Source organism: Rhynchophorus ferrugineus, unplaced genomic scaffold (assembly GCF_030347505.1).
Source record: "Rhynchophorus ferrugineus isolate W39M unplaced genomic scaffold, kcgeb_rfMv2 rfM14, whole genome shotgun sequence".
Taxonomy (NCBI): domain Eukaryota; kingdom Metazoa; phylum Arthropoda; class Insecta; order Coleoptera; family Curculionidae; genus Rhynchophorus; species Rhynchophorus ferrugineus.
Genome location: NW_027472593.1, coordinates 1,561,538 through 1,582,685, shown reverse-complemented (window position 1 = coordinate 1,582,685; position 21,148 = coordinate 1,561,538). Strand labels below are relative to the sequence as shown.

Sequence of the window (21,148 nt, the reverse complement as noted above, 5' to 3'; positions counted from 1 at the left end):
GGGAGATTATATGGAATTAACTAATATTAAAAATATAGATTCTGCTTATAATATTCTATGGAGGATTATAAGGACAAACGCTCTTTCGATATCCACCTCGTACATGTCTTTAATTATATGTTTATTGTTAATAAAACTTGATGTTACACATAAATGACGTCACTTTCTAATGAATTAAACGTCGCATATAAGAGGATATCAGTGCCACTAGGGGCATAGAAATTAATTCTCGACTTTCCTTTTTTTAGAAGGAACCATACTAGTTTATAATATATGCAAATAAAATAGACGTTGGCCATTATGGTAACGTAAAAAATGTATTCGCTTTCGATCAGAAAACTCAGAGACCAGATATCAACAACAACAGATATAAACGAACTAAATCAAATCAGCTTTGAGTACTTGAAATACTGTATTTGGTTGTACCTGGTATAATAAAGAATATAGAATAAGAACGGTAGATGGTAACGTTAATATCTACATGAACACGCAATGTTTAACAGTTAGAACAGTTGTTTTACTTTCGAATAATTGTGTCACTGTCACTATCTCACCCCTCTATGCCCCAACCGGCCACCTATATACTATATTAAAAACTAGTTGTTTTAGTTATATACTACAGGAACAAGTAAAAATCTTGTATTAATATATATGATCACATGTATATTATTAAGTTGATTTCTTTTTCTTAATTATAATAATCTTTATTATATTATTAATGTTTATTTTGATGGGCGCTTATACCATACGTTTGTCGCAACAATCCTATATATGTGCTGATCGACAGCTAAATATATTTAGAACAAATATATTTTAAAAAATTATATTCTTAGTAATGTGTGCTGTAAATACTCCACATGTATCAACATACATCAAAATTCAAAATCATAGGAATTCGAATCTGTAATCTGCTTGAGTAAACCCTGCGTCCTGACATGTTAACTTCGTATTTAACACTTGCTGCCATTCAGTGATAGATATTTGGTGTTGTTTTGTCAATAAGAGTTGTTTTTTCTTAATTAAAGAAGTTATTAGGAGTAAATATACGTATAGTATTTCCAATAAAACAGACAATGCACGTCATCAAAACCGTCGAACGTATTGCCAAATTTAGTAAAACGTATAATTATTTTTAAACCAGGAGCATATTTCTTTCTCATTTTACTAATTTTAGGGTAATCCTAATTAATTGTTTAAAATAGATTGAATTAACTCAAACATGAATCTACAATCTATTGTGTCTTTTTAATTAACTGTATTTTAAGTCCTTCAATAAATATGCATTAGATGCACTATAATGTTAAAATAAGTATTAGGTTAAAAATGTAAGAAAAGAGAAAGAGTATACTTCTGCAGATATAGCAAATACATTAGGAGAATGCTCACTTATGATTCGGGACGGGACGGAATCAATAACACCACTTACGGCATTGGAACAAAAGATAAACTATATTTTTATTCCTGGTATTTTATAGAGAATTCGATACACGTTACAGCGCCCTCTACTAACTCTTTTCCCCCTTTTAACACTCCACCTCAATTTAAATGTACCAAACAACTTAACCTAATTAAGATTATAAACAAAAATTACAAAAATACATTTAAATTGTCAGAACAAAGTCATTACATTATACATAAAAAAATTTTCCAACTTAGAATTATTCTATTTTTACATGGTGAGAATTTTAACTTTACTTAATGATTTAATCGAATAAGCTTGTACAATTATGTGATAAACAAAGGTAACAGTCAATTTTCTACTTAAAACAATTATCTATTAAACAATATCAATTATTAAAAAACCTTTAAACAATCATAGAAATAATCGCCTAAACGCTGTCCAATTTAATATCGATTATGTAGTTTGTTCTTGGGCTGCCAAACTTACACATGTATTTGTCTTCGAGTGAATTTATATGCTGCCACTGGGTTGCTTTTATCAAATGGTATGAATCTATTAAAACTTTGTAGTTAGTTGCCATCCCAGTCTTCATAACTTGCTCCTTCAAGTCCACTTCCACCTAACATTACATTATTAATCCATGATTTTCTGGTATCACTGAGGTATCATATTAATTAATCACCATTATGCCCATTTTCTGCTTCTAATATTGTACTTGATTTTGTTAATTTTATTTTCTCCAGTGTTTTAACTTCTTCACGACTTCTTCTAGTTCATTTCTTTCATCTATTACTTTCAACTTAATCATTCACTAACAGCAATTCACTGCATCCTCAACTGTTTCATCAATTAAATCCTTAAATATATCTCTTTAAAATTATTACTTTGCTTTATGAGCTTTCTTCTTTTCTCTATTTCTTTAGTCTAAATCAGTTATTAATAGATATTCTCTTTAACTTTTTCCTTTAACATTCTTCCCTTTGTTTTATTATTTTGCTCTACATCAGATTCATCAGAATCAAATCCTAATCCATTTTTGTTATTTCTATTACTAACAGATTTATTATCACTTTCCATTTCCAAGTAGAAATCAGAATCTTTTTAATATAACCCAGAACTGTCTAAGTGCTGTTCATCTTTATCATATCTTAAATAAGTTTTTTAATAAAATAAATTTTTCTTTAGGGTTTTTTTCTTCGTCTTCGGATGAAGCTAAATAATCAGGTTCTTGATCTATTACTTTATTTAACTTTCTCTTATCGTTAACTTGATTTCATGAAAACGTATCACCTTCAAATGTTGGTAATTTTTTCTGTTTAAATAAGCAGACAATAGGCGACATATATGTCATAGTCGTTTAATTTCGTTGGTCTCGAGGTTTTTCTTCTAGAATTTGTTTCCTCCAATTTAGATAGGTTCGTCATCACTGTCTGTTATCTGTTCTTGCATGCTTTTTTTATCATCATCTTTCTTGTTTTCTTTTTCCTGTTGCAAAACTGTCTGCATCGGTTTACTCACAGATTGTTCTTTGAATTTTCTATGCTCGCATTATATTGGTCTCTTTATATAATTTTAAACGGTATATCTTTAATTATTTCTTCACTATTATCCATGTTGGAGTTGACTTCCATTGGCTTACCAAATTGATCTGTTTAGATGCGATCTTGTAACTAGCGAAACTTATATAAAACTGCATTTTAATCTTGTATATAGTACCCATTAAATTATAACTAAATTATTTTATAATTTTGCTGGTGTTAATATTAATTTCAATTTGTGTAACAATCTTCTCCATAGAATTTCTCAAGCAGTTGTTAAATTATGTGTTTTTAATGAATTTTTAATCTCTTCTATCATCGCTCTTTCCATTCCAATAAACTATTTAATTTCATACAGACTGTCCATTAAAACCATTATTTGTTCTTCCTGTCCTTTAGTAATCAGTCATCACTGAATATAACAACATGAACATTATCTTTCAAGCACAAGAAATAGTAATACTAAAATTGAGCTTGCTCATTACCTCATTTCGTGTTCCAAATTTAAATGAATTTCTCAGTCCATACCATGCTTAATTAAATTCATAGTATCTGGTTTAAGTAATTAAATCCTCCGAATTCCTGACATGGACATCTAGATATATTTTTCTATTTATATTATGATCTAGTGTCAGTTTCATTTTTCTTCCACTTTAGATCCAATTCTGTTGAATTGATAATTATATCAAAACTCTAATACCTTACAACAAAACTTTTCTCCATTGCTCTAAAAAAATTTTCTATTCTACCTGCAGCTCTGTTAGACCTCATGTTTCTAGTTTTCAATACTTGTCTGGTCCTTGCAACTTATACATGGTTGATTTTCTTATGATATTATTATTTTTATCTTCTTTATCCTACTGACAATTCCGTTAAATCCTATATTAGTAGTTTACTAATGCTTCACTAATCCTTGTAAATTAAACACGTAATTAATTCTCTAAATTCTTGACTACTTCTTCACTAATTATTACATTGATTACAATGTTTCTTTCCATCTTACTGATAATTTCAGATCACGTGTTTCTAGTTTTCTAGTATTCCTTCTGATGGTCATTGATCTTTGAGTGCTCTAATGCTCCGAAATTAATTTCCGTCTATTGCATACAGTCTTCTTGTTACTTCCACTTACCTTTGTATAGATATAATTATATATACATATATATATATATATATATATATATATATATATATATATATATATATATATATATATATATATATATATATATATATATACTTTACCGAACTCAAGCTTTACCTAATCTCCATATCCCTGCACAGTCATCCTACTACTTCTTCTACTTTACACCGAGAATTCTGGGCCCATAACCCTTCACTATTCACCTTTATGGCCTTGGAAAAAAAGAGAAACATTTTAATACCTGTTATTTTATATAGAATTCGATACCATAAGCTACATTGCCCTGTGCTAACTCTTCTTCCTCTTCTCTACACTGGCTCTTGTATCGACAGAAGTCATATATTTAACAAGATGTATATGGGGAGTAACGGCGCAAACTAAGGAGAAATACTGTGGTATCAAAATGACATTGTAAGGAAATGGTATCACCTAGGAAGCAATAACAATGCGTCAACAGTAAATATGCCTTCTAATGGAAGTAAAATATATTATTTGAATATGCAATTGTTAATTAAATGGATGAATTGGATGCGTACATATTATTAGAATTGTTAGAGTAACGAACCTACTGTGGTAAAAAAGTCACATTTCTTGATTATACAAAGATCAATTCGACGATTTTGAATGGATTTCTAACAAATGATATTGCTCACTGCGATTGACAGTATCATATATGATTGGCAAGCTCTCCCAATCGACCAGCTGACCAGCATGTCGTTCCATTCCTTTTTAATCAATGTTATATTCGCTGATGAAAGTTCGAACTTTTTTGATTGCAGAGCCTTTTACACTACAACCTATAAACCGCGTGTTAATACAAATCCAAACGGCATATATTTAAAGGCCTAGAAGTTAAAATACTTGGGGCCAGTAATACAGAAGAATGTGACACCCACGATAGAAAGACAAGCCAATATATTAAAAGATCATATATAGGACTTATTCTATCAATATGGTCTCAATGCTATCAATAAGTCATATTTTTCTTCATTCAAATAAAAATTTAAGTTACTCATAAGAGCTACAAATATATAATGCATTCTCGATATTATAGCATGTCACCATAGGATATAAAAATAGAGGTAACATGAAAGCGTTTAACACCTAGACTTATAATTATCTTCCAATGAACATGAAACTATATAGTGGCCTAATTGTGCTGTAAGAATTAACATTTTTTTATAGAAAACAAGTTAAAAACCGATAATCAGAAAATTTCAATTGAATAGTTTTATTAAAATTCAGAAAAAGATCACAAAACCAGCTGTTTTAGATCAGTAAATTGCAGTAATTATTAAGCCATGTACCGCAGTTCAAAACCGCATCTTGTTCATGAAGAAGGTAGGCTTACTACGTTCGGCGAGAGCCTAACGTAAGATTAGACCTAAGAAATAATTAGATATATTACGGATGTTCCGTTTATTGTCCTTTATGGCAAGAATTTCATCTATTGTAAATTTCACCTGTAATAAAAATAAATTTTAGGCATTCTTAGAATTTCGAAATATAAAACAAAATTCTTTAATAACAGAAGAAAGCTCATAATAAATGAAAGTAACTTCACATATTATTTGTGTATTAAAATAAAGTTCAACCAGATGCATGTTACGTTATTGAATTAAATGCACCTTTCTTGTAGCTATTATACTAAGTATTAATCTCATGTATAATCTTACTATATTTGAAATAAATGGAGTAATAAAAATAAAATAATTCGCATTTTGATAATAAAAATCTATGTAATCAAATTAACTTATTGTTAACTAATTCTCAAATATGTAAACACTTTACACCACATAATCTGCATTTCATACTGTTGTGCAATGTTGAAATTCGAAACAGTTAGTCACTATGACATTAACATTTTCAAAATATTTTTGGTTTAACTATATACAAAGAATGTAATCATATATTTAATTATTTAAAACAGTATTTACCATTTTGATATTTGATTTATTTCTAAAGAAATATAAATAAAATGCCATATTTAAATGCACTCGGTGAATTTCCTGTGGGTGCTTGCTGTTTATTTTTAATTAAAAAAGTCATGCGAGTAATAAGTCCGAACTGTTCTGTACTTCTCTAACGAATACCTATGTAATGAGAATAAAATCTTAATGGAAAATTTAACTTATCAGTATTTAGCACGATGGCGTAGAAGATTCTTTGCACATCACTGTATTTTAGGTAAGATCTCTAGTTAAGTTTTCTATTTTTAAATTGCCATTAAAATTCATTCTAATGAAATAAATCTGCTTAATTGCTTGAGATTCGTTCGGCCATTCTGCTAATATATGGAAATGTAAATTATAAGTCTATTGAGGCAAACAATATATCAAAATAAAAATAATGAAAACATCATAATAAATATTAAATATGGAAACAAAACGAATAGGAGAAACAGATAAAGCAAATTTTTATAAGATTTATTCGTTTTTAATGTAAACACTTAAGTCTACGTTGTTGTTGCTTAAGAGCTGCAACGATTATATAATTTTTAATAAGCTCATTGCGTTCATTTGATAAAATCATTTTATCGTTTATAGTCAAAATAATTAATTTTATTGAAAATGTTTCAAGTTAAATTTGTTTGCAACATCAGCCGACTCCTACGTTCGAATACAAGCGTCCTTGCCCGCTCTTGCGAAATACACATTGCCGCCAAAGATCAAGCCAACATCCACCCATCACATCGTAGCTCCAATTTAATCCAAATTAAAGTAATGCAAATTTATTTCTTAAGGAAATCTGCTGTAAACTGAAAACAATGCGGATCAAAGGTTCCAAGGAATTTGCGAAAAGTTGCCGATGTAAATTGTGCTTCTCTATCTACTATATTTCTTCGTGGTGTATCGTATTCATTTTAGCATTTTGTAGACAATTGTCTGCTGCAGTTATGTCTGTCTAGTTGTTCGTCTGTAGTCTTGTCTATAATGAGATAACGCCAAAAATATTTTTAAAAATGCATCCGTTATGATTAAAACTTGAGCCTTTACCTTTTGATCGAAGGACCTCCATGTTCAATGTCTCAAGCCTATCAATACGTTTTTCACTCTGCATGATATTTTCTCAATACGCATCACATACATATCAGCTGTTGGAAACACATCTTAGGAAAACGAAATAAAGGAACATTTTGATCTTTTAAAACATTTACTGCATTTCTTCGTCATCATTCAACTGTCTAGGATTGTTTAGGATTGAAAATTAATTCCAACTGAATATTTGATCAATTGGAAGTCATCGTGAAGACAGAAGACAGACATAACAATCTCTTCCCCTGGAATCCGATCCAATTCCGAAAACTAACACTCCAGAACAGCTCGAGTAAGCCATACTCAAGCTAATTCGTTATATTCAATCTGCTCACGAATCTGCCACAGTCGATACTTCGTCACAAACCCAACTGTGGAGAAACAACCCTCCCGCTTCTCTTAGACTTGAAATTCGCATCAAAAACCGACTATGCAGATTAGCTCGATTCACCCTTGATGCTGCAGATAAAATGGAGGCGAACAGAGCATGCAAGCCTGGTTAAAGGTGGTCGTCTCGACCTGGCGAGCGATGAACTGGAACTAATTTCTTGCGGACTAAAGACTGGATGCTCCGTCTTCTTTCTGACTTGTCTCTAAATACCTCCTGAGGAAGATGCACACTGTCATACCCCTTGAAGTCAGCGGTTACAGGAAATTTCGCAGTCACTGACCAAGAAAAGTCGAGCTCCTTGCAGAGGCGAGGCTAAGATGACGTATATTTCAGAACGCTCTGTTGTAAAAACAAATATCTTTGTTACTGTTGGTGTTATAAAGCTGCCGGTCATAAAAAGTAAGTGAAAACCTAGTCCCAATCGTTGTGAACGTGAAATTTAAAATTTATTTTTTATAAGCAAGGCTTTACCTTCTATGAATTGTCTTTCTGATTTTCGGAACGGTCAATCTAGCGAGCAAAACATGACGCGCGTAAAAAAATTAATTAAACATTTAATAACTATTGGGTGATCTGTACGGTTAACTTCAATAAATAATGGCTAATATACAACATCTTTCTGCCGATTTATCAATTGTATCACTCGCTATTCGAAATGACGATCAACTGGCAATAACTGAAAGCCATCAAATGCACCAATGGAACATTGTTACAAACAAAAAACGTTTGAGAAATCCCGAAGAACAAGTCGTCCAAAAACAGACGAAAATATGCGACTATTTAAAAAAACCAATTTAAAGCAATTCCCAGACCACCCCCAATAACAATATATAATAATGACACAATAAAAACAATCGGATCTGAAACAATGAGGATTCAAGTGTTTGACCCCGAACATTTCAAATTTTTAATAAGAGAATTGGAGTATAGAAGCACGCAGTGTCATATTTTTCGATTATTGTCCGAAAAACTTTTAAATTTGTCATAAAAGGACTATATTACGCCACCGATACAAATACAGTTAAAACAGTCCTAGCTGAACAAGGCCGCAAAGTTGTAAATATACATAATATTCAACACCATGCAACAAAGAAGCCACTGCCAATGTTTTATATTGATTTGAAGCTAAAAGAATAATAAAAGATGTTTACGATATTAAGTACAGTATAACGCCAATCATCACTGACCCTGTGAGTACTAGTAGTAAATTAGCGGAAATGATGGGTAAACTTATGGAATAAATGAGTACAATGATGAATTTACTCACCGCCGTCATTACGAAGCCAGACTGAGCAATTACAGCAAATACAAAATAGCCATCTGGAATGCCAACAGACTCCGGCAACATGCCAGGGAGCTTAAAATATTCTTATATGAACAAACTATTGATATCATGATGGAATCCGAAATACATTGCACTCATAGACAAGCTGTATCACATAAAACATCCAGATGATAAATCATATGGAAGAACATCTGTAATTATTCGTGAAAACATAAAACAATGTGTAAGAGAGAAATTCAGCGAGGAATATTTACAAGCCACTAGTGCTTGTAAATATTCAATGGAGAAATGCACGGCCCATTACCAACAAGGCAGAACAATACAATGGTTTCTTTAACACGCTGGGTACTAAATTCATTGCCGGAGGAGACTGTAGTGCGGTGTTCTTGATTAATAACAGCAAAAGGCAGAGAATTGGTCAAAGCAATGAAGGCACATAACTTACAGCATATCTCTACTGGTGAAAATTCCCGATACCATAGACTATTGTGTTAAAAAATATTAACACCAAAACGTGCAAAGCTGAATCATGCTTCGATCTATCATCTGATCACTCACCAGTTAAACAACAGTGAACTCAAATATTCTCAAAAAAAAAACAAAACCACCTTCTTGTCATAACACAAAAACCAACTGACCATTATTTCGAGAAAAATTAGACAGTTTAATATCTATAAACTTACCTCTCGAAACAGAAAGAGATATAGAAATAGCAGCAAAATATATAACAAAATCTCTACAAAAGGCCGCATGGTACGCAACACCTAATAGCGCGACATATCAAAAATATAATTATATTTCATCTATAATTAAACAAAAAATTGCCGAAAAGAAAAAACTGCGAAAAACCCGGCAACAAATCATAACAGAAGAAAACAAGAGAAAATTCAACAAGGCCACAAAAGAGCTGAAAGAGCTAAATAAGGAACAAAATCAAGGAATTCAAAACTATTTAGAGAACTTAACGCCAACTGATGAAACAGAATATTCTCTGTGGAAAGTAACAAAAAAAATAAATAAAAAAATCTCAGAAACATAATCCACCCATTAAAATTGACAACACCTGGGCTAGAAATAATAAATATAAAGCGGAAGTTTTATACAAATATTTAAAGACAGTATTTAATGTTAAATATATAACTTGTCTCGATACAAGAGAGAGTATAGAAAGGAGAAAAAAAAGTTAGAAAAGGGCGCTATGACTTGTATCGAGTGGGTATAAATTACCAGGGATCAAAATAAAGTTTCTATTTTGTTCCAAGGCCATAAGTGGTGCATTAATTCCGTCCCGTCCCGAATCATATGTGATTCATAAAAGGTTATGGGCCCAGAATTCTCGGTGTAAATGAGAAGTAGTAGGGTGACGACGGAGAGTGCAGGGGAATATAGACTAGGTAAATTTTTTATGTATGCAACAGACGGAAATTAATTTGGGAGCACTAGAGCGCTCAAAGATCAATGACCATCAGAAGGAACACCAGAAAACTGGAAAAATGTGATCTTGAGTTATCAGTAAGAAGGAAGAAAACATTGTAATCAATGTAGTAAATAGTAATGGAGTAATTAAGAGTTTAGAGAATCAATCACGAGTATAATATTCAAGGATCAATTAAGCACTAGTAAACTAGTAACATGGGATCCAACAGAATTATCAGTAGTATAGAAGGAAACATTCTAATCAATGTAGACATTAAATTGGACAGTGTTTTGGCGACTATTGCTATGATTGTTCAAAGAGAGAATTGTTTTTAAGTAAAAAACTGACTGTTACCTTTGTTTATCATATAATTGTGTACATTCATTTGATAAAATTATTAATTAAAGATAAAATTCTCGAAATGTGGATATAGAATAGTTCTAAGTTCGAACAAATTTGTATATACAATTGTTATCTTTGTTTACGATCTTAATTAGGTTAAGTTATATAGTACATTTAAATTGAAGGGGAGTGTTAAATATATGACTTGTCTCGATACAAGAGCCAGTATAGAAAGGAGGAAGAAAAGTTAGTAGAGGGCGCTGTGATTTGTATCAAGTAGGTATAAATTACCGGGGATCAAAATAAAGTTTCTCTTTTGTTCTAAGGCCATAAGTGGTGCATTAATTCCGTCCCGTCCCGAATATCCGCAACAGAAGAAAATAACATAGTTGACTTTCTTAGCACTTGATTTCAAATGGATCTGCCTCATGAGAAATATACTGCTAAACAGGTAAAACAAACAATATATAAAGAAAACAATTTTTAAAAAGCTCCTGGTTGTGATCTAATAATTGAAAGAATCTTAAAAGAACTGTCTGGAAAGTGCATCAAATTAATAACATTCATATTTAATTCCATGCTAAGACTTAATTACTTTCCTAGCACTTGAAAAGTGGCTCAAATCATTATGATTCTCAAACCTGTAAAAAACCTGTTACCTGTGATCTCTAAACTATTCGAAAAAAATACACTAAGAGACGTAAAATAATCGAAGAGGAGAGAAATATTATTCCAGGCCATCAACTTGATTTCTGTAATAAACACGGAACAACAGAACAAATATAGAGATTAGATATTTCTCAGGCATTCGACAAGGCGTGGCACAGTGGACAGCATATTAAATTGAAAAAGCTTTTGCGTCATACGCACTTTCAATTCCTAAAATTGTAGCTCAGACAGACATTTTATTTTCAAACAGGGTGACGAATACACTTTGGCCCATTGTTATATCTTATGTATACAGCTGAAGTACCGATCTCAAGAAACACTACTGTTGCTCCAACTTCATCTTAACAAATGAGACAAAATCTACCCATGTGACATTCACCCTTTGTAGAAGAACATGTCCGTCAGTAAAATTGAATAATGATGAACTTCCGCAAGCAGACAACGTTAAATATCTGGGAATGCATTTCGATCGACATTTGACATGGACTTAAACTAAACCAAATGTATCGGCTAATAGGGCTTAAATCCAAATTATCGTTAGATAATAAGGTTTTGCTGTATAAGTCAATACTTAAGCACAGTAGAACCTATGGTATTGAACTGTGGAGTACTACTAGCAAATCTAACATAGATATCCTCCAGAGGTTCCAAAATAAAGAGCTTCCAGTCATCGTCCATGCCCCATATTGTGTCCAACAAACTGATTCAGCGTCATATACAAATAGAACCAATAACGAGTGAGATTCGAAGTGTTTGTGCGAGGTACTCGCCAAAGAGTTAAATGTGCGGGATGATAGTGAAGTGCGTAGGGTCAAACGCAAACTGCCATATGAACTGATTAATAGACACCTAGAGAGAGATTTAATAATCTCTAAAATAAGCTAGAATAGTTTTTAGAATAAGTTAGGATATACTTTAAAATAAGTTAGAATAGCATCTAGAATAAGATTTAGATTAAAGTTGTACAGCAGATTACTTACTGAAGTGATCTACTACCTGTCAGGATAGTTATATATAATTAAAATCATATAATAATACTTATTTCCCACGGGGAGATTGTTGACGTTCTAGGAGATTAATAAAAAAATCCAGGTGAACAATCTGGTTTTCGCGCTCACCATTCATACGTCCATCAGACAACCCGTCTGACCGCACACATCTATCATGCTCTTGACCAACGTAAAAAGATTGGAGCTGTTCTTCTGGACCTAACCAAAGCTTTCGACAAGGTCTGGCACAACGGTTTGATAGCCAAATGCGTGCGGTTGGACATCCCCACCCCACAACCCCCGAAGACCATCCAGTTCTCATCAAGGCTTATCTATTGTACAGATATTTCCAAGTCAAGATCAAGAAATCAATTTTCAGTCGAAAACAAATCGAGGCTGGCTGTATCAATACGACGTACCTCAAAGTTCCTCACCGGCCACAGCTTTATTTAACCTCTTTATTTCAGATCTGGCGAGAAAAGAGCACATTGCCGTTGCGTTTAACGCTGACGATCCTGCTATCTTCACGGTCGCCAGCTTCAAAGTTACAATTCATGAACGTTTGCAGAAGCAGCTCGATCATGCGGTCAAGTGCTTCAAATTCTGGAGGATGCAAATCAACCGGCTAAAAGCCCAGGCATTCATTTTCCATAAGAAGCGTTACGCACTGCGCGTCTCACAACTTAAGATCGACACTGTAATAATTCTCAACAAACTCAATGAATTACATCCGATATGTTCAAAAATTCCGCAAGGCAGTGTATACAGTTCGATACTACGTTTCTTATATACCAACCACAAAAATCACTATTGTGGCAATATATGCAAGTGACATAGAAATTCTAACAACTCCAGAAGATCTTATAATAGTATCAAAGAATTTCCAAACACACATTGACGAAATACAACAATGGCAGAAGGCATAGCACATCAAAGCAAATTAAACAAAATCTACCTATGCAATATTCATTCTCAGTAGAAAAGCATGCCCGCCAATGAATATTAGTAGTTCTCAATGTCCCCAAGCTCAGTGGAGACAGTGATGCGTAGTGGCATAGCTGAAGTCGAAAATAACGCCTTGGATCTAAAAGATTGTTCAAAAATCATTTTCCATAAGAAGTGTTACATACTGCGTGTCTCGCAACTTAAGATCGACGACGCAATAATTCCATGATTGGATAACGTCACGTACATAGGTTTTCACTTCGACCGACGGTTGGGTTTTAATCTCCATCAAATGATTATTTCACAAGATGTTAATTCGGTCCTTACTCCTCTACGGATCTAATGTCTACTTCAAGTTTGTTACACCCAACCATGTGAAACCGCCGTTAAGTTTTCCAAAATAAGCTCCTCGAGAGAATCTTAAACACTCCATGGTTAGCCAGAAATAATGAAATTCATAGGGAAACACATTCCAGAAATCAAGCACTTCATATCTCAATTATTCCACAAACAACTCAGCTCAAGTTCTTCGGAAAACGCGCTAGTTCACGAGCTGGTCGATAGGCTGGGAGCTTAGCACCGCATCACCACTTTTCCAGTCTGAAACGACCTAATCCGTCGCTGCAGTCATAACTTTTGCTCCCATACGACAGTATCCAGCCGTGTGTTAATTTAAGTTCGTGAATAAATAGAATCGCCAGGTCCTCGTGCCCAATAACGGCTGCTAGATCAGCGGATGCCATATCCCCAAATTTAATGCAGTAGCAGTAGCGATCCACAGGGGTCAACAGTGCGGCAGTCCTCCGGTCCAACTTGTCACTCCAGGGAAAGTCTCCGCGAACAAATATTCCACCGCCTGGTTTTAGGTCAGGACAAATAAAGACTTTTTATTAAGTTATTCTATAGATAACTAATATTCTATAACTAACTAATAAAATAAGTTTAAGCATAAATTACCCATTCAGCTTAACATATGCCCACGAATATCCAAGTTGGCAAATCACATAACCAAGATGTGTATTACATCAGCACAAGTCAGGTCTATCAAGCCGGCTAGCTTTAATAATTATCTAATATGACGGCTGTATTTTTCAGATATTCAACCAAAAATGGTAAGACGCTAGATTAAGAGATTTCCGAAAGGTAGATGTAACCTAATAAGCCTCATTTCTGAGCCATGTAGATATTCGTAGGTGATAGCATTTTAATATATAATTATCATCATTAATACTTATAGACTGTATAAGATTCAAGACAAATTTTTAGACAAGTAAAAAATAAAACTGCAAATTAGAATAGCCCTTACGTTAATATAATTAAAGAGCAGGTTTTAAAACTGAACAATAATTACAATTAAAAACATGAAACAATTTTAAACAAAAACATGTACATTATATACTTGGATGTTAAATGGCGTTAAAATTGAATTCCAGGCCTTAATAATTGAATAGATAGGGAGGAAAATCCTCGACCTCTGCCTTCTATTGAAGGAGAAAAATTACTACTGCTGCTAGTACTGATATTAGATTTGGCCTGGTAAGAAGACCCAAAAGCCATAAAAAACTAAAAATTTCCGAAACTCTAAAATCAAGGATAGATCACTTGAAGAAGACCATAGCGCTGCCCTATTATATATATGGAAAACCCCTTCCTTTTGGATTATATGTATCCTGTGTTCCATTGTCGGGTACTAAAACGGCATTGTTATTAGTAATCTATTAGATTAAGTTTTATTTGATTTCTACTTACTTGTTACTACTAATTGCTGCGATTCATTGTGGGTACTGAAGTTATCGATAAATATTATTAATAATTCTATAGACTAATTTCTACGTGATATTTGCTCACTTTTTGCTTTTGAATTCTAGGATCCCTTGCTGGGCACTGAAGGCATTGATAAATATCATTAGTTCAATTGATTAACCTTTACGTTATTTTTACTTACTTGTTACTGTCGATTTCTATGATATTTCCCTGGATGCTGAAAACAAAAAATATAATCACTGGTTTGATTAAGTTTTAACGCATTTTTACATACTTTTCCCTTAACAGTCTTCCAACTATCAGATTCGTCGCTAGTCCCAGTATTCTAAAATAATTAACATTTAATTTACACCATTTTTAATATATCCATCTTTAGTTAATTAATTAATGTAAATAATAAATTCAATAAATTAAATTAATCAAATACATAGAAGAACAAAACGATTCGAATTAACTTCCCAGTGTAAACTTCCTGAAAGTGTTGATAACACTTTCTTTACACAAGACAAATCGAAAGACAGAATGGTCAAGTCAGACGACATTCGGGGGTGTACATTTAAGATTTGGTATATAATGAAAAACAATCTGAAAGCAGGAAAATAAATATCACATATATACCGATAGATAGCGAGAAAAGGAGACACAAAATGGAAAATTATGCTTACATTTAATAGTAACTCCAAAAATAATTAGGCATATATTAGAAGTCTAAATGAAAAACATCATGGTAATCTAACGATGTTTCATCGTAACAAGTTGATCCAAAATGAACAAAGCCAAGGTATTCTAAGGAAGTTTTCGAGAAATTATACATAAGAGGAATTTAGTTGGAACAATTAGGAATTTGGAAAACATCAATTTGGGTTTGGTAATACGCACGGGACTATAGTACAGGTGCATATATTTGTAAACAAAATAAGTACCGACTTAAATGCCAAAAGAATCTATATGTTAGCATTTAAATCCAATATACAATCCCTATGCAACAATCAGATATTAAGTCAGCATAAATGAACGATGCCAATACCACGGAATGATATCAGAAGTTTCCCTTGGATACAGATAGATATTGACACATTACCTGGTTTTACCTGTAGGACTAATAAACCAGCATTTTTGTCGAATAAAGGCCATTAATTTAAACAAGTTGGGCCTTTATTTATTATTCCTAACATATAGGTTGCTTTCCTGGACATATCTTAGTCTTTTCATAAAGTATAGCATACAGGGTTACAGTATAGTACAAAAGTTAAATAAAAAAAGTTTCTCCATCATTCTTGTAGTCATAAAGCTTAGTTTTAGTTACTAAAATCGAATTCAGAAATAGAGATTTACACTCTAAAAGAAGTCGATGAACCCAATGAATTACTTCTGATTTATTCAAGAATTCCGCAAGCTAGTGTACACAGTTCGATACTATATTTCCTATATACCAACCACAAAAATCACCATTGTGGTAACATATGCAAGTGACATAGTAATCTTAACAACTTTCCCAACACACATTGATAAAATACAATAATGGCAGAAGGCATAGCATTATAAAGCAAATTAAACAAATCTACCCATGCAACATTATAATATCTGCCTAAATATCTTGATGCTTCTAAGACACATCTATACCGACGCCTAGCCTAGCCTGGAAGAAGCACATACTAGCTAAGTGAAAACAACTAGAACTTAAACTATATTAAATGAATTATTTTATCGGGAACAAATCCAAGTTATCAGCCTATTTGACAATGTATAATCCTACTATGGGGTACTGCAAGCAAGTCTCGCGGTTCCAGATTTGCGATCCTAACTTAAATTGCAAAACAAACGTGTGAAATATATGGCGTAAAAGTCTGACGTATTTGACTCAGAAATTAAGAAAATGTCACTATCAAAAAATGTATCTGGGGCTCTCTCTGGGCTCACACGACGTCTTTCTCCACAGTGGATTATTTTCCAACACCGCTCATACAAAGCTACTGCCTCGTGCCTACAGATCAAGCGAGATGTTACCTCTTAATGGAGACAGCGACGCGCAGTGGCACAGCTGAGGTCGAAAATAACGCCTTGGATCCAATAGATCGTTTAAATATTTTAAATATAATTTTTAATGTAATAATATTTTAATAATAATGTATTTTAATACTTTTTAATTAAGGCTCACCCCTGATTGTGACACTATTAGTGGTGGATATTCTTGTTCAAAAGTCGCAGCATTTGATCCGCTACTGGTTACTACTGTTTTTTCGCAATCAGAAACCAATGTTGAATATGTAGTTGAAGTAAAAGCAGATTCACACTCATTGCTGGGCTAAAAATAAAAGACATTAATGAGCTGAAACAAACATCATGAATTGAAAATATAAGAACTCAATTCTTACTGCATAATTACAGCTTCCACTCACAAAAGGAAGCAAGCCATTCTTGTATTGTAACATACTTGAGGCAGTATGTTGATCAGGAATCGGATCAATATTAAGTTCATCACAACAACAGTCACAAAGTACATAAACATATCTTATTACAGCAGACCGGCAACAATATTGGGGTTTTGATGTAGTTTTATGAAACTGAAGGTAAGAAAAGAATAAATAACTACAGTAAATAAACTACATTATATATCATTATCTTACTCTACATGCAATATCATGTACGTGTGAGTAAACATCCTTCTCCAGTAGCCTATCAGTCAGAGAGTAAGGAATACACTTTGTTGATTTTGAAACAATATTTTTAATTATGTTCAACAAATACTAAAAAGTGGAAATGATTATCATCCTTCCATATAAATGCTTCTCAACACTTACCTGAAAGTTATAAATCTTATACTCTCCTTCTATATTATCAAATTCCTGACACCATCTGTTTAAAATCTCTGTGCATATATCAACATTTTTAGTGTCACCATAAATTATTGGGAACATATTATCACCTGATACATTCTGAAATAATACAATACTCCAAAATATAATTTAACCTGATGCCAAAAATTATTACTTGAAGAAATGCCTTGAAACGATGATAGACATCTTTTTGATTATCAGGGGCATTTTTTTCAAAAGGTACCGGCAGCAAGTGGGTCATATCAGAATGACTTTTGGCAATACACTTATATCCAGCAGGTAAGGGACCTGAAAAATAAACAAACCAAACCATAAAACTTATAAATAATTCCTACATGATGAAATAATCTTAAATTATTTACCGGAATCTACCATGGAGTAAAAAAGATTAGCTTCAACTACTCCATCTTTGATGTTAAACTTCAAAACACTTATTTCAGCTGGATAGTATCTATTTGAGGTTTCACAATGACAGAAAATGTTAATATCAATTACAAAAAACTCTTTAGTTGCTAATTCTACAAAAAAAAAGATTAAAAGACATACAAAAGATATACAAATATTTTACCTCCTTTTGCATAAGCCACTGATAGTACTTCATATATATCATTCTTTGCTTTTTGATCGGCATAATCTTTTTCTTTTTTTTGTTTTAAAATTGTGTCAACTAAAACTCCTTCGGATGTAAGGTTTGTAGATTTTCCGCCCTTCATCTGCTTGGCCTTCTCGTCGTAAGACTTCCGTTTCTCAAAGGGCATTTTCTAAAGATATAATAGCATGATTATTAGAGATTGAGTAAAAAATAATATTGTTTTCAGTGCAAGAACGTACCGACCAAATCGGAGCAGCTCCTTCGCGAGCTTCTTTTATTGATGGATATTTGATACTATCTTGTTTTTGAAGATCCAAAGCAAACAATAAAAAACCGTTGGGTTTTGCCTTCTTCTTGGATGCCATCAAAAGTGCCGTCCTATTCGAATCACACGATCTAAATAACAAGGTCACGAACTAGCTAACGAACGGAATAAAAAGTAGCAAACTTTTTGTATCCCAAAGATTTCAGTATTAAAGGTTTGATGGCAACAAAATCAATTCAAGTAAATATACCAGAAATATCAATACATATTTCTATAAACAACCGTATCCTAACCTTAAATTAGCTAAAGCTTTAAGAATTTTCAAAACTAGCGGATGGAAGCACCATCCAACCTCTGTCATTCGAGGACAAAATGACGGACTGCAACGTTGCCGATATTTTAAATTAGTATTTATATATAGGGAAAATATATATAACATTGATATAGTGGGGGATTTACAAATTTGCCGCCAGCTGCATATTGAGATTTTGCCGTTCATCTGAAGTCTGCAATCCGCTGACCTAATTCACGATCATACTAACGTCTCGTTTTCTTCATTTTTCAGCATTCCAATATTTAAATTTTTAGGGCGCTTCGGTTTTGTTTGGATTATTTATTACATATGACTGTAAAGAAATTGTACTAAAATATATCCAGGCAAATAATTTAAATTTTCCTACAATAGATTCGCCGATAAAAACTACTGTGTGATTGTAACTAAAATAATATTTTCAAAAAAATAGTTTATTAAGATGTCTTTGTATTTCAAGATTTTTATTATTCCTGGCTCTGGCTAATTAAAATTTTATTCCAATAAGATACGGTTTAAAATGATTTAGTGTTCCAAACAATTGACAATGATCCTATTTTGGTTATTGAGTATTTTATTTCCAAGTTTGTTAATATTCGAGAAGCTTTCGGTCATTCCATTTTATCATTATTCCTCCAGTTGAAAAAAACTACACGAGTGACAAAATTTGAAACATATGTTGTTAATATGATTTATTTATCAAAGTTAGGAGTATTTTACTATAAAAGGTTCCACAATTTCATCGAATTTTTAATAAAATCAATCTATAATATTTAAGAAGACCTATAAATAATTGTATTTTAATTCATTTTCATTTCTTGACATACGAAATCTACCATTGATTTCATTTTGTTAGTTGATCATGTATTTTCGGCACTACCCAAAATGGAGAATTCCATGATGATATTCTATGATGTATCCTTTGATATTAATATTTATTTTCTTATTTTTGGTAATATTTTATTTTACAACTGAAAGTTAAAGGTTCATCTTTATCTAAAACAATGCCAAAACATTCTATACGTATATTTTTCAATTAAAACAACTATTTGTTCTTCTTGTCCTTTTAGTAATGAGTCATCACTGAATATAACAACATGAATTTCAAGCACAAGAAATAGTAATACTAATATTGAGCTTGCTCATTACCTCATTTCGTGTTCCAACTTTTAAATGAATTTCTCAGTCCATACCATGCTTAATTAAATTCACAGTATTTGGTTTAAGTAATTAAATCCTCCGATTTCCTGACATGGACATCTAGATATATTTTTCTATTTATAATATGATCTAGTGTCAGTTTCATTTTTCTTCCACTTTAGATCCAATTCTGTTGAATTGATAATTATATCAAAACTCTAATCCCTTACAACAAAACTTTTCTCCATTGCTCTAAAAAAATTTTCTATTCTACCTGCAGCTCTGTTAGACCTCATGTTTCTAGTTTTCAATACTTGTCTGGTCCTTGCAACTTATACATGGTTGATTTTCTAAACTCTTCTCCATTGATTACAATGTTTCTGTTTATCATATCTATAATTCTGTTGGACACCATGTATCTAGATTTTCTATTGCTTCACTTGTCATTGTAAATTATACACGGTTCATTTCCTAAACTTTTCTCTATTACTGATTACTACATTGATTACAAAGTTTCTTTATCCTACTGACAATTCCGTTAAATCCCATGTTAGTAGTTTACTAGTGCTTCACTAATCCTTGTAAATTAAACACGTAATTAATTCTCTAAACTCTTGATTACTTCTTCACTAATTATTACATTGATTACAATGTTTCTTTCCATCTTACTGATAATTTCAGATCACGTGTTTCTAGTTTTCTAGTGTTCCTTCTGATGGTCATTGTTCTTTGAGTGCTCTAATGCTCCGAAATTAATTTCCGTCAATTGCATACAGCCTTCTCGTTACTTCCACTTACCTTCGTATAGATATAATTATATATATATATATATATATATATATATATATATATATATATATATATATATATATACTTTACCGAACACAAGCTTTACCTAATCTCCATATCCCTGCACAGTCATCCTACTACTTCTTCTACTTTACACCAAGAATTCTGGGCTAATAACCCTTCACTATTCATTTATGATTCGGGACGGGACGGAATCAATAACACCATTTATGGCCTTGGAAAAAAGAGAAACTTTTTAATACCTGTTATTTTATATAGAATTCGATACCATAA

General features: G+C 32.4%; 1 protein-coding gene and 1 long non-coding RNA gene across 6 annotated transcripts in view; one reads left to right on the top strand and one right to left on the bottom strand.

Annotated features, from left to right (window-relative positions):
* LOC143205648 (protein maelstrom homolog) overlaps window positions 1-18,974 on the bottom strand; it is a 138,182-nt gene extending 119,208 nt beyond the window's left edge. For 2 of the 5 annotated variants that reach the window (XR_013007834.1, XM_076418758.1), the window contains exons 1-8: window positions 18,590-18,974; window positions 18,327-18,519; window positions 18,121-18,276; window positions 17,913-18,046; window positions 17,723-17,857; window positions 17,549-17,668; window positions 17,297-17,485; window positions 17,080-17,226 (exon numbers count right to left, since the gene is read on the bottom strand). Coding sequence is in view for 3 of the 5 variants with exons in the window: in XM_076418758.1 (XP_076274873.1) it covers window positions 17,080-17,226; window positions 17,297-17,485; window positions 17,549-17,668; window positions 17,723-17,857; window positions 17,913-18,046; window positions 18,121-18,276; window positions 18,327-18,519; window positions 18,590-18,715 (1,200 nt within the window). In the remaining 2 variants the exon portion in view is untranslated. Of the gene's footprint in view, window positions 1-14,447; window positions 14,848-14,906; window positions 15,042-15,102; window positions 15,139-15,195; window positions 15,247-17,079; window positions 17,227-17,296; window positions 17,486-17,548; window positions 17,669-17,722; window positions 17,858-17,912; window positions 18,047-18,120; window positions 18,277-18,326; window positions 18,520-18,589 lie in introns of those variants that run through there. The other 3 variants (XR_013007833.1, XM_076418757.1, XM_076418759.1) reach the window with 3 other exon arrangements.
* On the top strand, window positions 1,869-15,180 carry LOC143205710 (uncharacterized). Its single transcript, XR_013007870.1, has 2 exons — window positions 1,869-1,946; window positions 11,474-15,180. It is a non-coding gene; the product is annotated as an uncharacterized LOC143205710 (long non-coding RNA).
* Window positions 18,975-21,148: the final 2,174 nt, after the last annotated feature.